The 14,377-nt window shown below is 64.3% G+C and overlaps 1 protein-coding gene across 1 annotated transcript; it reads left to right on the top strand.

Annotated features, from left to right (window-relative positions):
* Window positions 1-1,135: 1,135 nt before the first annotated feature.
* On the top strand, window positions 1,136-12,577 carry NDUFA10 (NADH:ubiquinone oxidoreductase subunit A10). The gene is made up of 10 exons (XM_056108295.1): window positions 1,136-1,241; window positions 2,497-2,665; window positions 3,007-3,222; window positions 4,875-4,961; window positions 5,733-5,854; window positions 6,689-6,768; window positions 7,781-7,835; window positions 8,681-8,766; window positions 10,955-11,063; window positions 12,383-12,577. The coding sequence occupies exons 1-10, from the start codon at window positions 1,194-1,196 to the stop codon at window positions 12,449-12,451; spliced, it is 1,041 nt and encodes a 346-aa protein (XP_055964270.1). The 5' UTR covers window positions 1,136-1,193; the 3' UTR covers window positions 12,452-12,577.
* Window positions 12,578-14,377: the final 1,800 nt, after the last annotated feature.

The following is a 14,377-nucleotide window of genomic DNA, read 5'->3' as shown; positions in this document are numbered from 1 at the left end:
GAACCTGAGGGGCACAACTGCCCTTGGAACTTGGGGGGATACAAGCCCCTCAGAACCTGAGGGGTCACGATCCTCCTCAGATACTGGGGGACACGACTCCCCTCGGAACCTGGGCGACACGATTCCCCTCAGAACCTGAGGGGACGCGACTGCCTTCGGAACCTGAGGGGACGCGACTCTCCTCAGAACCTGGGGGGACACAACCCCCCTCGGAGCCCGAGGGAGCACAACTCCCCTTGGTACCTGAAGGGACACAAGTCCCCTCGGAACCTGGGGGGACACAACTCTCCTCCAAACCTGAGGGGGCAGGGCTCTCCTCAGAACCTGAGGGGGCACAAGCCCCCTCCAAACCCGAGAGGACACGACCGCCCTCGGTACCTGAGGGTGTGCGACTCTCCTCAGAACCTGACGGGAGACGACTGTCCTCGGAACTTGGGGCGCCAGGACCCCCCTCGGAACTTGAGGGAACAGGACGCTCCTCGGAACCCGAGGGGACACGACCCCTCAGAACCTGACAGGACACTTTTCTCCTCGGAACCCGAGGGGACACGACCCCCTCAGAACCTGACAGGACACTTTTCTCCTCGGAACCCGAGGGGACACGACCCCCTCAGAACCTGACAGGACACTTTTCTCCTCGGAACCCGAGGGGACACGACCCCCTCAGAACCTGACAGGACACTTTTCTCCTCGGAACCCGAGGGGACACGACCCCCTCAGAACCTGACAGGACACGATTCTCCTCGGAACCCGAGGGGACACGACCCCCTCAGAACCTGACAGGACACGATTCTCCTCGGAATCCGAGGGGACACGACCCCCTCAGAGCCTCACGGGAGACGATTCTCCTCGGAACCGGGGGGGACTCGACGGCCCTCGGAACCTGAACACGGGGGCGGGGGCGCCTCCTCCTCGGGACGTGGGCGGCGGGGACGCTCGTCGAAGCCTCGGGGGCCTTTTCCGGGCCCGGGTCGGGGTCCCGCGGCCACGACGGATTCGGACCGGGCGGACTCGCTCGCGCCTGCGCGGCCGCGGCGGCCGGATCCCGACAGGCGCGGCGCGGGCAGCCCGTGGCGTCATCGCGGCGCGCCGGGCCGGCTCCGACAGGCGCGACGAGGGCGGCCCGTGACGTCACGCGCGCGCCGGCCGGGAGGACCGGCCGTCCCGGGGTCCTTGAGCGAGCGCCGGGAGCCATGGCCTTGAGGCTGCTGCGGGTCGCGGCGGCGGCCGCCCCGCGCGCGGTGAGTGCGGGAGGCCGGGGTCTCGGCGGGGAGTCCAGCGCCCCCCGGGGCGGCCGGCAGCCGGTGGGACGGGACGTGGGCCGGACGCGGGGGTCACGGGCGTGTGCTCGGGAGGAGGGGCCCTGCAGGGTGGGGGGTGCGGGGGCCCCTGCAGGGTGGGAGGTTGCCGGGCTCCTGCAGGGTGGGGGGTTGCGGGGGCCCCTGCAGGGTGGGAGGTTGCCGGGCTCCTGCAGGGTGAGGGGTTGCGGGGCCCCTGCAGGGTCGGGGGGTATGCGGGGGCCCTGCAGGGTGGGGGGTTGCGGGGCCCCTGCAGGATGATGGGGTTGCGGGGCCCCTGCAGGGTCGGGGGGTATGCGGGGGCTTTGCAGGGTGGGGGTTGCAGGGGCTCCCGCAGGGTGGGGGGGTTGCAGGGGCTCCTGCAGGGTGAGGGGGTATGCGGGGGCCCTGCAGGGTGGGGGGTTGCGGGGCCCCTGCAGGATGATGGGGTTGCGGGGCCCCTGCAGGGTCGGGGGGTATGCGGGGGCTTTGCAGGGTGGGGGTTGCAGGGGCTCCCGCAGGGTGGGGGGGTTGCAGGGGCTCCTGCAGGGTGAGGGGGTATGCGGGGGCCCTGCAGGGTGGGGGGTTGCGGGGCCCCTGCAGGGTCGGGGGGTATGCGGGGGCCCTGCAGGGTGGGGGTTGCAGGGGCTCCTGCAGGGGGGGGGGGGGTTGCAGGGGCTCCTGCAGGGTGGGGGGGGTTGCAGGGGCTCCTGCAGGGTGAGGGGTTGCGGGGGCCCTGCAGAGTGGAGGAGTTGCAGGAGCCTCTGCAGGGTGGGAGGGGTGTGGGGCTCCTGCAGGATGGGGGGTTGCGGGCTCCTGCAGGGTCGGGGGGGGTTGCCGGGCTCCTGCAGGGTGGGGGTTTGCAGGGGCCCTGCAGAGTGGAGGAGTTGCAGGAGCCTCTGCAGGGGCGGGGGGGGGGGGGTGGCTCCTGCAGGATGGGGGGTTGCAGGGCTCCTGCAGGGTGGGGGGTTGTGGGGACCCCTGCAGGGTAGGGGGAGATGTGGGGACCCCCTCCTTTCCCGCTTTCCTCCCAGCCAGTGTTTGGTGATCCCGTCAAGTAAGTTCTGTTAGGCTGGTGAGGATTTACCGCCGACACGGACGGACAGACAGACAGCTGCCCTTACACCTTCCGCCGGGGTGTGCAGTCAGAGCAGCAGCAGACAAACCCACGGTCCCAGGACCGTGGCCGTGGCTGCAGTGCTGCCACTTTGTCTTCCAGAATGGGTTTCACTCGAGTGCCCAGTGCGGGAGGCGCTACGGGCCTCTGGCCTTCGTGCTGGGTGAGAAAACCAGCAAGAAGCTGACGGAGTACAGCAAGGTCATCACCGTGGACGGCAACATCTGCTCCGGGAAAGGCAGACTGGCCAAGGAGATCGCCCAGAAACTCGGTACGAGCCCGACCGTGCGCGGAGATTCCTGGTGTCGGCACGTCCCGACTCGTGTGCTAGTTCACACCCGGGTGGCCCAGTGCAGTGGGGGTGCGCATCCGGAATATCGTCGAGAAAACCGTCTCCCTCTTTCCGAGGTGGGCGAGTGACAGACATATCGTGGTGGTCATGCCCGGTCGGGTTCTATTCCGGCGACCCTTCCTGGTGGGGGCTGGTGGTCGCCTGCTGCCCGGGTCTCCGCCTGCAGGATCCAGGCGTGAGGGGGCCTTCCCCGGGCCTGGCGTCTCCCGCAGGGGGGCTGCTGACGAGCTCTGCCCCCGCTGGGCACGTCTCCCCTGCAGGCCTGAAGCACTTTCCGGAAGCGGGGATCCATTATGCCGACAGCACCACGGGTGACGGGAGGCCCCTGGACGTGGAGTTCAGTGGGAACTGCAGCTTGGAGAAGTTCTACGATGACCCGAAAAGTAACGACGGCAACAGTTACCGCCTGCAGTCCTGGCTCTACGCCAGCCGCCTCCTGCAGTATGCGGACGCTCTGGAGCACCTGCTGAGCACAGGTGCGAGCCGGGGGGTCCTGGGGACGGCCACAGTGTCCACTTTTCCCAGGGCCTTTGGCGCCTTGGTTCCGGCATTCCCCGAGAGCCACAGTGCTGCTTCAGAGGGAAGGTAGCAGAGACCTCGTGACCTCAGAGACCGGGGTTCCCGCACCTGTCACTGGGGTGGGACAGGCAGGGATGGAGTGTGAGGACCTGTGAGGGACTGGGCAGGGAGCCCACGGATTGGGTTTGGCCAATGGTGCATTGCCGCCATCTGTTGTGCCCTGGCCGGGCTGGGACTGCCAAGGTGGGCCAAAGTGGACGGGGGTGGTGTGGCGGGGACTGGAGCATCAGGGCGGGGCTGGAGCGAAAGCACAGCGGGGAGGGCATTGGCCTTGCACGCGGTCGACCCGGGTTCGATTTCCCAGCATCCCCTAGGGTCCCCTGAGCACTGCCAGGAGTAATTCTTGAGTGCAGAGCCAGGAGCAACCCCTGTGCATTGCTGGGTGTGACCCAAAGAAGAAAAAAGCATCAGGGCTGTCAGGTGCAGCAGGAAATGGAACCTGCCTGGAGTGAGTCCCCACACATGCCAGCCAGCGACAACCATGGAGGGTCTGAGCTCCCGGGTGCTCTTGGGGTTGGGGGGTGTAGGTGTGTGTGGGTGGGTGCGTTTGCGTGCATTTGGTCATATGTGGGGGTGCAAAGACTGGAGGATCTTGGGGGGTGGACAGGGAGACTGTTGGGGGGGTGTGTTTAGAGTTTGGGTTGTGCAGACTGTTGGGTGTGTTTGGGGTGTTGGTATATGCAGAGTGATGGGGTGCATAGAGTGTGTGTGTGTGGACTCTTGGGGTACATGTGTAGACGTAGGGTTTGTAAGTAGTGTTGGGTGTGGGGAATGTTGAGGGTGCAGACTGTTGGGCTCTATGTGGAGTGTGGGGTGTGTAGAGTTCCAGGCGTGTGTGTGTCGTATCAGGTGTGGGGAGGACGTTGGGGTGTGGAGAGTTCCAGGCATGTGTGTGTTTGTCGTATCAGGTGTGTGTGGGATATTGGGGTGTGTAGAGGTCCAGGTGTGTGTGTGTGTGTGTGTGTGTGTGTGTGTGTGTGTGTTGTATCGTATGTGGGGGTGTAGACTGGCACTGTTCAGGACGCTGTTCACATCCAGCTGCTGCATCCGTGACTTGTGGTGCCCCTGGATCTGAGCTTGTGAGCCAGAAGGTGCTTTTGACAGGACCCCTGGCGGCCTGGCCCCTTGGGTGTGGGGTCCAGAGGGGCCGGACTCCCCTTGCAGCTGCCTGTGGGGGCTGGTTGGGTGCGTGCTATTTGGGAGTGGGTGGCCGTTGCCCGCCTTTCCCCGGGGCCTAGGGGAGGCCTGCATCTGCCCTCCCGGGCCCCGAAGCATTGAGTATCCGTGGGTGCGGGGGAGCACGGGAGGGCATGGTACCCTCAGGGTGGGTGTCGGGAGCTCAGGAGCGAGGTGCCTTGGGGGAGCCTGGTTGTCCGGGGCACATTCCCATCCGGGGCGCCGGGTGTGTGGGGACACTCCTGGCAGGAGCAGGACATCCCGACTGCGCATCGTTCTGGAAACAGCTCTCCTGCCGCCCGCACACGGCCCCTCACGGGTGCCAGCAGAGGGGGCCTGCTTCCCGCCTGATGTCCCCTCCATGTCCCCGCAGGCCAGGGCGTGGTGCTGGAGCGCTCCATCTTCAGCGACTTCGTCTTCCTGGATGCCATGTACAAGCAGGGCTTCATCAGGAAGCAGTGTGAGTCCGCGGGGTGCCGCCCACGCTGCCCTGGCCACCTCTGCAGCCTGAGGACGTCGGGTGAACCCTTGGTTCCCACAGGTTCACTTGGTGAACCTTTGGCAGCCACGCCTGCTGCTGTGCAAAGCTGCTTGAAGCTCTGTGAGGAGCCCCGGGAGGGGGGGGCACCCATTTGGGAGCGGGGGTCTGCCGAGCCCCTTCTCTGTGCACCCCAAGGACACGGCTCCCCGCCCTGCCGCTCTCGGGGTTCTCAGCAGAGAAGTCATGTCATTTGGGTTTGGGGCCCACACTTGGTGGTGTTCGGGCTTCGCCCGGCAGGGACAGTAAACGGTCCCCAGGGTTGAACAGGTGAGCTGTTGGGGGGAGGGAGTTCCCAACTGCTCAGCTGTCGGCCCAGGGCCTGTCAGCCATTCTCGGTGGGGGGTGGTCATAGTCTCAGGGGCCCTGAGTGGGGAAAGTGCAGCTGCACTGGGTGGAGCCACACCTGGCAGTGCTCAGGGAGCCGAGACCCCGGCCTCGCACACAGCCCAGACCGCACTGATGCTTTTCCCCCGGGTTGCAGGCAGCTGCGCCTGGCTCTTACACGGCTGTCCTGGCACTCGTGGGCCCTGGGAGGTGGGCCGGGAAGGGGGCCTGAGATGCGGCTGAGCCGTCCCTGCGGGCTTGGCATGCTGTGGGCTGGTCACTGGGGGCCAAGGGCCGTGGGGCAGGGTCTGCTGCAGTCGCGTGGGTGCCGCGTGGCAGTGACGGGTGCCCCTGGCCCGTGTGCAGGTGTGGACCATTACCACGAGGTGCGGAAGGTCACCCTCTGTGAGTACCTGCCCCCCCACGTCGTGGTCTACGTGGACGTCCCGGTCCCCGAGATCCAGAGCCGGATCCAGCAGAAAGGGAACGTAAGGCAGCCTGCTCCCCTCCCCACTCCTGTGTGGCATCGGTTGAGAGGGACCCCCGTAGCCTGGACACTGCCCTGGACCCCCTCACAGGCTCTGGGACGATGCTGGGCAGGGGCGGGCGGGGCTTGTGTTCCAGAGAGCCCCTCCCCGCGGCACAGCGTCCTGGGGTCCTGAAGGGGCTGGAAGTGACCCTGAGGGTGGGTACCCAGGCCTGAGCCTCCTGCCCTCCTGCCAGTTGCTAGTGCCGTGACACCCTCCTGCTTAGGGGCGACTAAAGCAGAAGTAGCCTTTAGGCTCTCGGGAACATTCCACCCAGGGTCAAAGGACAGAACTGCAAGCCTAAAAGACACCATGACCCTGGGGCAGGAGCAGCTGCACAACGGCTGGCCCAGCTCTGACCCCGGCGTCCCCTAGGGTCCCCCAAGCACTGCCCGGAGCAATTCCTGAGTGCAGAGCCAGCGTGGCCCCTGAGCGCGGCCAGGTGTGGCCCCAAAACCCAATCATAAAAAAGCCATTCTCCTCTGTGGAATGATCCAGAAACCGGTCTGGTCCTTGACGCCGAAGCAAGCCTCTGTGCAGGGTTCTGCGGCAGCTGCTTTGTTAGGTCCGAACCCAGCCCGGAGGGACAGAGTCCTCATTTTCCCAGGGTAGACCTGGTGGCCAGAGCTAGGAAGGCCTTTGTAGTAAAGGGACAGCTCACCCAACACCGCTGTCACGTGGCAGAGTGAACTGGCGCCCGCTAGGTCAGCCTCTGGCGTCCTGTGGCTCGGGTGGGTGGGTGCTTGGTGGGGGAGGGGTGTCAGTGTTTCACCCGCCCTTCCTGCCTCTGTCCAGCCGCACGAGAAGAAAGTGTCCGCTGCCTACCTCCAGGACATCGAGGACGCCTACAAGAAAACTTTCCTCCCAGAGATGAGGTGAGTGCCGCTAGGACCCTGTGCTGAGATGGTGCTGAGCTCGGTGCCGGGTTATGGGGCACTGAGATCTCACCACAGGTGCTGTCTGGGCTTGGTGCTGGGTTACAGGACGCTGGGCTCTCAATGCGGGTGCTGTCTGAGCTCGGTACCAGGTTGTGGGGTGCTGTCTGGGCTCGGTGCTGGGTTACAGGGCTGGGCTCTCACTGCGGGTGCTGTCCGGGGTTTCTGTCGCTTTCACATGAGGACAGAGCAGAACGTGTCTCCATTGGATTGGGGAAGGTGGGCTGGCTCCGGGTTTGCTGCTTTGGGCGATGCTTGGATTCTGAAGGGAGCCGGGCGGGAGAGAGGCCACAGCAAGGACGTTGTCCCTGGCTGACCCCAGAGCTCTGGCCACGCAGGGCCATTCCTGGGCGGGGCCTTGGGGCTGTCGTCAGCCACCTTGTCCCTTGACTTCAGGAGAATCAGGCCAGGGTCCAGCTCCTCGGAGGCAGGCAGGTACCAGAACCTGTCGCGGGGCTTGATCCTGAGGTCCGTGGCAATCAGGAGTGTCCAGGGCTTAGTGGGGCTTCCCGTCCTGGCCCTGTGTTGGGGTTCAGCTCGTGAGTTCCGAGGTTTGGGAGGTTTTACTCTCAGGGCTGATAACTAGGCCGTGGGGAGGGGCGGGGGTTCCTCGGCGGCTTCCCCAGGGACCGCGGCCAGAGTCGGCAGCAGGCAGCTTCTCCGCAGACCCCCGCCTCCTGCTGTTCAGCTACTCCCCCCGGTGGCCTCCCGGTGGCTCCATTGCCTCACGGTCTCCTCCGTGTGTCATGGTCGCCTTGCTGGTGACACACCCGCCTTGCAGGGGAGGCGACCGCGGAGGCCTGGGCAGTGTTCTCCAGGAGGGCACGGGAGCCAGCTGTGCCCAGCTCCTCCGAGGGCAGCCCTGCCCCTCCCGCCGCCTTCGGTGCTGTGCTTCCCGCCGCAGGTGGACTTAGGTCTGACCGCTTCACGTCTTTTTATCTTTTTCTTGTAGTGAAAAATGTGAGGTTTTGCAGTACACGGCAAGGGAAGCTCAAGATGCAGAAAAGGTAAGAAAGTGGGTAAACAGTCTGCGGTCACTTCTAGGTTTGATTCCGGCCGAGGGTCCAGCAGGCAGATAATCCCCCAGTCACCTCTCGCTGTTCTGGGAGTGTCCGGGGCCCGGCCTCTGCTGCTCCCGAGTGATGCTGCTTGTGGTTGTAGAACGTGGAGCGGGGAGGCAGCGACGGGCGCGCCCCCGGGCTCAGCACCCTGCGGATTAAGTTGCTTTTATTTTCCTTTCCGACCCCTTTCCTGGGAGCTTGACGTGTTTGCACAGATGGTAGTGGTTTAGGTGGCGCGTGTCAGAAGTCACCCCGTCCCGCAGACAGCGTGGTCTGAGTTCACGCCTCTGGGCCCGAGAGCTCCTGGTTCTGGTTCTTTGGGGACAGTGTGGCAGGGAAGGGAGGTTCTTTGGGGGAGCGGAGGTACTTCACCCCGGGAGCGAAACTGGTTCTGTGTTGGGTCAGATGTTTCCTCCTAGGACCGGTGGGGAAATGAGTGATTTCCCAGAGTGCCGCTTCCTGCGCCCTCTTGTCTTTTTTTTTTTTTTTTGGTTTTGGGGCCACATGAGGGCTTACTCCTGGCTCTGTGCCCGAAGTCACTCCTGGTGGGCTTGGGGTGCCATATTGGGTGCCGGGGATCGGACGCAGTTGGTTGTGTGCAAAGCCAGCGCCCCTCCGCCCAGTTCTCTGGCCCTGCCCTTCCCTGCCAGCGTTCGAGGATGTTTCTGTCCCACTCGGGTGACGCTGGGCAGAGCTCTCAGACCACGCCCTCCAGCACCTCCGTGACCCGCGCGAGCGGTGGGGCGCGCCTCCCTCTGGCCCCGTGACCCTTACGCTGCCTCCCCTGCCAGGTGGTGGAGGACATTGAATACCTCAAGTATGACAAGGGGCCGTGGCTCGACCAGGACGATCGCACGTTCCACAAACTGCGGATGCTGTGAGTCGGGCGCTGGGTGCCGTGGGATCTCGGGAAGTGCCGGGTCAGTCACCCTGCGGGGCCTCGTGGGGGAGAGTGACCCCCAGCCCTACGGCTGTGGGGGACGCGACCTCCCCCTGCTGGCCCCACACTCATCTCTGCCCAGCCCGGGTCAGCTGGCGTAGAATGGCCTTTCCAGGCAGGCGGGCGTTGCTGTGGGCTGCGTGCTGGCACATCGCCTCGGCTCTGCCCCCAGCAGCAGGGCGCCCCCTCCCCCCCACCCCACCCCCCCAGCCTTGCGCCTCCCGCAGGCTGCACAGGCCACTCCTGCCTTTGGAAAGTGCAGGGACTGTGCCAGGGCCATGACTTCATTCCCAGTGTGCGGAAGGAGTGTGGTCCCAGCTAGCAGGTCACGGCTCAGCCCCTCTGCCACTGCTCTGTCAGAGCTGCCCCACCTGAGGGGTCCCAACAGCTCACCATGGGAGTTTGATTCTTGTTTGAGCCCCATTTCTTAGCCCGGGCGCCGGAGAGGAAATTGCAGCCAGTTTTCCACTCCGTTACCTGCCCTTCTTGTTCCATCTGGACCAAACCGCTGGCAGGCACTTCTGTATTCTTGATTGTGTGTGGTGGGCCAGAGTTGTGGGGTGTGTACGTGTGTGTGTGTCAGGCACTTCTGTATTCTTGGTTGTGTGTGGTGGGCCAGAGTTGTGAGGTGTGTACCTGTGTGTGCATATGTGTGTGTGTGTGTGTGTGTGTGTGTGTGAGGCACTTCCTGTATTCTTGGTTGTGTGTGGTGGGCCAGAGTTGTGAGGTGTATACCTGTGTGTGTGAGTGTGTGTGTGTGTGTGTGTGTGTGTGTGAGGCACTTCTGTATTCTTGGTTGTGTGTGGTGGGCCAGAGTTGTGAGGTGTGTACCTGTGTGTGTGTGTGCGTGTGTGTGTGTGTGTGTGTGAGGCACTTCTGTATTCTTGGTTGTGAGTGGTGAGCCAGAGTTGTGAGGTGTGTACCTGTATGTGTGTGTGTGTGTGTCAGGCACTTCTGTATTCTTGGTTGTGTGTGGTGGGCCAGAGTTGTGAGGTGTGTACCTGTATGTGTGTGTGTGTGTGTGTGTGTGTGTGTGTGTGTGTGTGTCAGGCACTTCTGTATTCTTGGTTGTGAGTGGTGGGCCAGAGTTGTGAGGTGTGTACCTGTGTGTGTGCATGTATGTGTGTGTGTGTGTGTGTCTATCTGCTGCAGCATTTCCCATGTGTTGGCCACATCCCCCCCCTTCCCTGGGGTCCCAAGCCCTGTCCCTTCGTGGCGGCTTGCTTCCCCGAGGAGGGTGTGCCCTGCGGTGGCCTCCCTGGGGCAGCGTGGTGGGGGGCAGTTGGGAGAGGAGCAGCCTGCGGCTCCTTGGCAGGTGCTGAGGGAATTTCACGCCTGCCCGTTTGCATTGCATGCCCTCGACTGCGTTCTCCCTCCCGCAGTTTGGTTCTGGGATGTGTCCTCGGGGCTCGCGCTCCCTGGGCTGTGCTCTGCGTGACTGTGGGCAAGGTGGGAAGGGCAGCTGGGCATTGCTGGTGTCTCTGGCGTCGTGCTTGGGGGCCGGTCCCGCTAGGCTGTTCTCTAGGATTGGGGGATCATTCCAAAGTGTAGAAAAAGCCAAACCACCTCCAGCCCTGACTCGTGTTAACAGGTGAAAGGGGTCCTTCAGGTTCAGTTAAATTTGTTCTGTAGCGTCACTTTAGCAAACATCCTGGCGCAATACATCTAGGATAATTTTCACCTCTGAGTCTTGACACTGGTGCACGCTCCGAATAGGCCTGTGGGCCGATGCTGCTGTCAGCGGGCCTGCTGGCACTGAGGCTGGCCGGGGGGTCTGGCACCTTGGGGTCGTTGGGATGGTGTCCCTGTGCAGGGACTTGGGCACCAGACAGACACCTCCTGGGCACCCACATGCCTCTCGCCTGCAGCCCACTGGCCCCATTCAGACTGTTTCATTCAGAGAAGCAGCTTGTGCCAGTGTCCGCGTTTTGGCACTCAGGAGTGTGTGAGGGGCGTCCTGTGGTCTGTGTTCCTCCCAGACAGAGAAACATGTGGACAGCCACCAGCCACGGGGCCCCCACCCTGCCTGTGCCCTGTCAGCCCCAGCCCACAGGGACCCCACATGGTCCCCACAGGGGAGGACACAGCCCAGCACCAGCGTGTGACCCACCGCCTTCCTTCTCAGGGTGCAGAACAAGCTGGAGGTGCTGAAGTACACGACCATCCCCGTGTACCTCCCCGAGATCACCATCGGCGCCCACCAGAGCGACCGCGTCTTCCGCAAATTCAGCGAGGTGAGCCATGGGGGCCCGTGCCAGGCCCTGTGGGGTCTCAGGACTCGCAGTCTCTGTGGCAGGTTTGGGGCGTCTGCGTGCCCCGTCGGCTTGGGACCAGTAAGTGACTTGGTTGTCCTGAGATCCATCTCGAGTCACTGGAGAGGTCGGCCCGGCTGGGGCTAGCAGGGGTGTCGGCCAAGCTCAGCCTCGGCGCTGCCCACCCAGGCAGACGGCCACTGGCCTCCCCCAGCCTGCAGCCCCCCTCTGGCCGCGCTCTCTCCCCTCCCTCCCCTGCAGCCCCCGTGCTGTCCCCTTTCTCCCTGTGGCCCCCACAGTGTCTCCCCTGCCCCTGCAGTCAGCGTCTCGTGTCCCCTGTCCCCCGTTGGCCACAGGGTGGCCCTGGAGGGGTGGTGGGTGCAGCGCTGCCCCAGCCTAGCCTGGCAGGAATCCCTGACTCGTGGATTCACGGCCCTGGAAGGGAGCAGGAGAGACAGCCAGGCAGCCATTGGAAGCGGTGGGCCGTGCTGAGCAGCCTCGGGCGTTCAGGGGTGGGGGTCCCTGCTCAGGTGTCCACTGCTCCCCACCACGGGTGTCTGCACATGTGGGTGTGGACCGGCTGTTCTTGGATTCCTGGCTCCCTCTCCCCGCCTTACACGTGGTTGCTGCATTTCGGGAGCGAGTCCCCGTGTCCCTTCGGCCCCCGGGGCCCAGCCTGAGGTGTTTGCACGCCAAAGGGCCACCACATCTGCCGGGGCACGCAGCCCTGGAGAGGAGCTGGACCCGAGGGGCCGGCTGTCCTGTCGGCTGCTTGCTCGTTCCTGTGCTGTGCCCATTGTCTGGGGGGTCTGGGCCAGCAGAGCCGCAGCCCCGCGTGAGCAAGCGGGCACGTGTGTGTCAAGCAGCTCTCGGGCTCGCTCTGAACTTCAGGTTGTTCAGAACCCAAAGGACTTCTGAGGTGACTCTAGTCTCGTCACCACGCCCGTGACGGCATCACCAGGAAGCAACTTGAGGCCTGGGCTCCAAGTCAGCCCCGGGCCCTGCGTGTGGCCCCTGATCTCCCGTTGTCTCGTGCTGGACTCATCCCCCTACGTTCCCCACGTTCTTTCCCCTGTGGCCTGCCTGTGTCCCCGGGTTCCGTCGACAGTAGCTGGGCCAGCTGGGAGGAAGGTCTGTCCGGGGAGTCCTGGCCCTGTGTCTGCCCTGCTGGGCCCTAAGTGGCCCTAGGCACCCTGGACCAGCGCTCGGCAAGGCCCTGAGGCTCCCCCAGAGCTCGGGCCCAGCCTTAGCCAGGGGCGGCGAGCAGGGCAAGGAGCCACTCACCAGGCCTCTCCCCATAGCTGCCGGGGCGCAAGTACTGCCCCGGCTACAACGAGGACGTGGGCGACCAGTGGATCTGGCTGAAGTGAGCATCAGGCGCCCCACCACGGCCGAGGACAGTCTGCGGCGCCCAGGCGGCGGGAAGCGGGGTCAGCCCGCATGGGACCTCCCCTGCACCACTCGGACCCTGAGGAATAAACGTCTCTGCCTCTGTGCACACAGTGTCAGCCCACTGCACTCCTGCGGCTCCGTTAGGCCTTCAGGCTCAGCCACTGTCTCGGTGTCGGGGGTAGTTGGGGGATTTGGGGGGAGGGCAGAGGAGAGGGGGCTGGGGGAGGGCAGAGAGAGGCGGGGAGGGGGTTGGGGGGCACCCAGAGAGCCAGCCAAGCCCGTCGGGAAGGGGGCGGGCCCACCCAGATGGAACAGATGTGTCTGTCAAGCCCCCCAGGAATCTCAGGGTGCAGAGACCCCCAGGCCGCCCTCAGTGGGAGCCCCGGGCAGGAATGAACAGGCACCTGCTGGACGAGTGTCCAGGACAGCGCCCCCCCCCCACTGTCAGATTGAAGAGGCCATCACACCCAGTGTCCCCAGGGGTCGCCCTAGCTGCGTGGACGTGACGCTTCCTTGCGCCCAGATCTCAGCTGTGACCGGCCTCCAGTGACATGGCTCCCACGTGGCTTCCCTGCTGTCCCGGCAGTGTTCCCTGTGCTGACGCCAGTCTCATCCGGCCGGGGCTCGCAGTGGCCGTCTGCCCGTCCGGGAGAGCTGCTCGTGATGGGCGCTAAGCCCAGGCCACCTGCAGCTCCCTGCCGAGGTCAGCACTCCACTGAGACCCCGCTGGCCTCAAGCCCCTGGCGCAAGAGGCAGAAGCCGCCGTTTGTGCCCCACGCAGGGCCCAACCTTGGCCTCGGGCCTCCTCATCATTACTGCATCCATCACTTCACAGCAGCCTCAGTGGACAGCAAGGGGCACCTGCACTGACGCTCACTGTCTCTTGTCAGGGTGAGCACAGGCCCAGCTGCCACAGCCCACAACCTGCCCTGCTCTGTGTGGCCTGTCCCTCCCAAGTCCTTCTTGGGGGTGAGCATGCCATGTCCATCCACAGAGTTGCAGTGGCCTGTGGGGTTCTGGAGCTCAGGCCACACGTGGTGGTGGCGGCAGGTGCCTTTCAAGGCCACAGACCCTACCCAGAGGGCAGGGAAGAGGCGGAGGGTACCAGGATGAGTGGGGGCAAGGGGAGAGGCAGGGACTCTTGGCTCTGGACATGCAGGGGAGGGCCACAGCGACTGCAGGCTGGGGTGCTCTGGAACCTTTCCTGGTAGCTCCTGTCCATGTGGCCATGTCCCCCTCGACGCGCCTGGCTCCAGGCTGAGCCCCCTTGCTCACCCTCACTGGGAGTGGGGGGCACACAGCTTTTCCTCCAGACTGACCCGACCCTCTCAGGGACAGTGGGGCTGTACAGTGACCACTTTATCCCATGGCCTCTGTTCCCAGCCACACCTGGCCACCCCAGCCTCTTCACCTCCAGCCCACACGACCAAAGCCCAAAGGAGCCAAGTCCGGGCCACAGCCTGACCCCCAAATCCTGTGCATCCCGCACCCCACGTGCCCTGCACCCAGATGGCAGCACCCCACATGCCCGGCGCCCCAACGTCCTGTACCTCATGTCATTCATCTCCAGCTGGGCTGTGCCCCCTTCATAGCAGCCCTTTGGGGTTCCAGAGCCCTTCGCTCCTAGTATTGGGGTACAGGTGCCTCTTTTCATCCTCTGCAACTGAGAAAATGGTCCAGCGGATATGCAGAGCCCGTGTGTGAAGCGCCCTGAGCCCTTGGCCCCAAGCCCCAGCCCCGCCAGATTTTCACTGGCCCACATTCCCTGGAGGAAGAAAAACATCTGCGCTTAGGAGACAAAATTCTGGCCAAGTTTGTGGGTCATTCTAAGGAGTTTATTAGCCATCACAGGCCGTAACCCCTGCTTACAAATAGGTGAGTCGGAGAGCGGCATGGGCTGTTTC

Source organism: Sorex fumeus, unplaced genomic scaffold, assembly GCF_029834395.1.
Source record: "Sorex fumeus unplaced genomic scaffold, SorFum_2.1 ptg000207l, whole genome shotgun sequence".
In the NCBI taxonomy this organism is placed as follows: Eukaryota; Metazoa; Chordata; class Mammalia; order Eulipotyphla; family Soricidae; genus Sorex; species Sorex fumeus.
Note: the sequence above shows the minus strand (reverse complement) of the source record. Positions and strands in the feature narration are given on the sequence as shown.

Coding starts and splice junctions, on each gene's coding strand:
- NDUFA10 (XM_056108295.1), top strand. CDS start 1,194: ATGGCCTTGAGGCTGCTGCGGGTCGCGGCGGCGGCCGCCCCGCGCGCG. Junction 4,962..5,732: donor GGGCTTCATCAGGAAGCAGT/GTGAGTCCGCGG, acceptor GCCCGTGTGCAG/GTGTGGACCATTACCACGAG. Junction 6,769..7,780: donor ACTTTCCTCCCAGAGATGAG/GTGAGTGCCGCT, acceptor TTTTTCTTGTAG/TGAAAAATGTGAGGTTTTGC.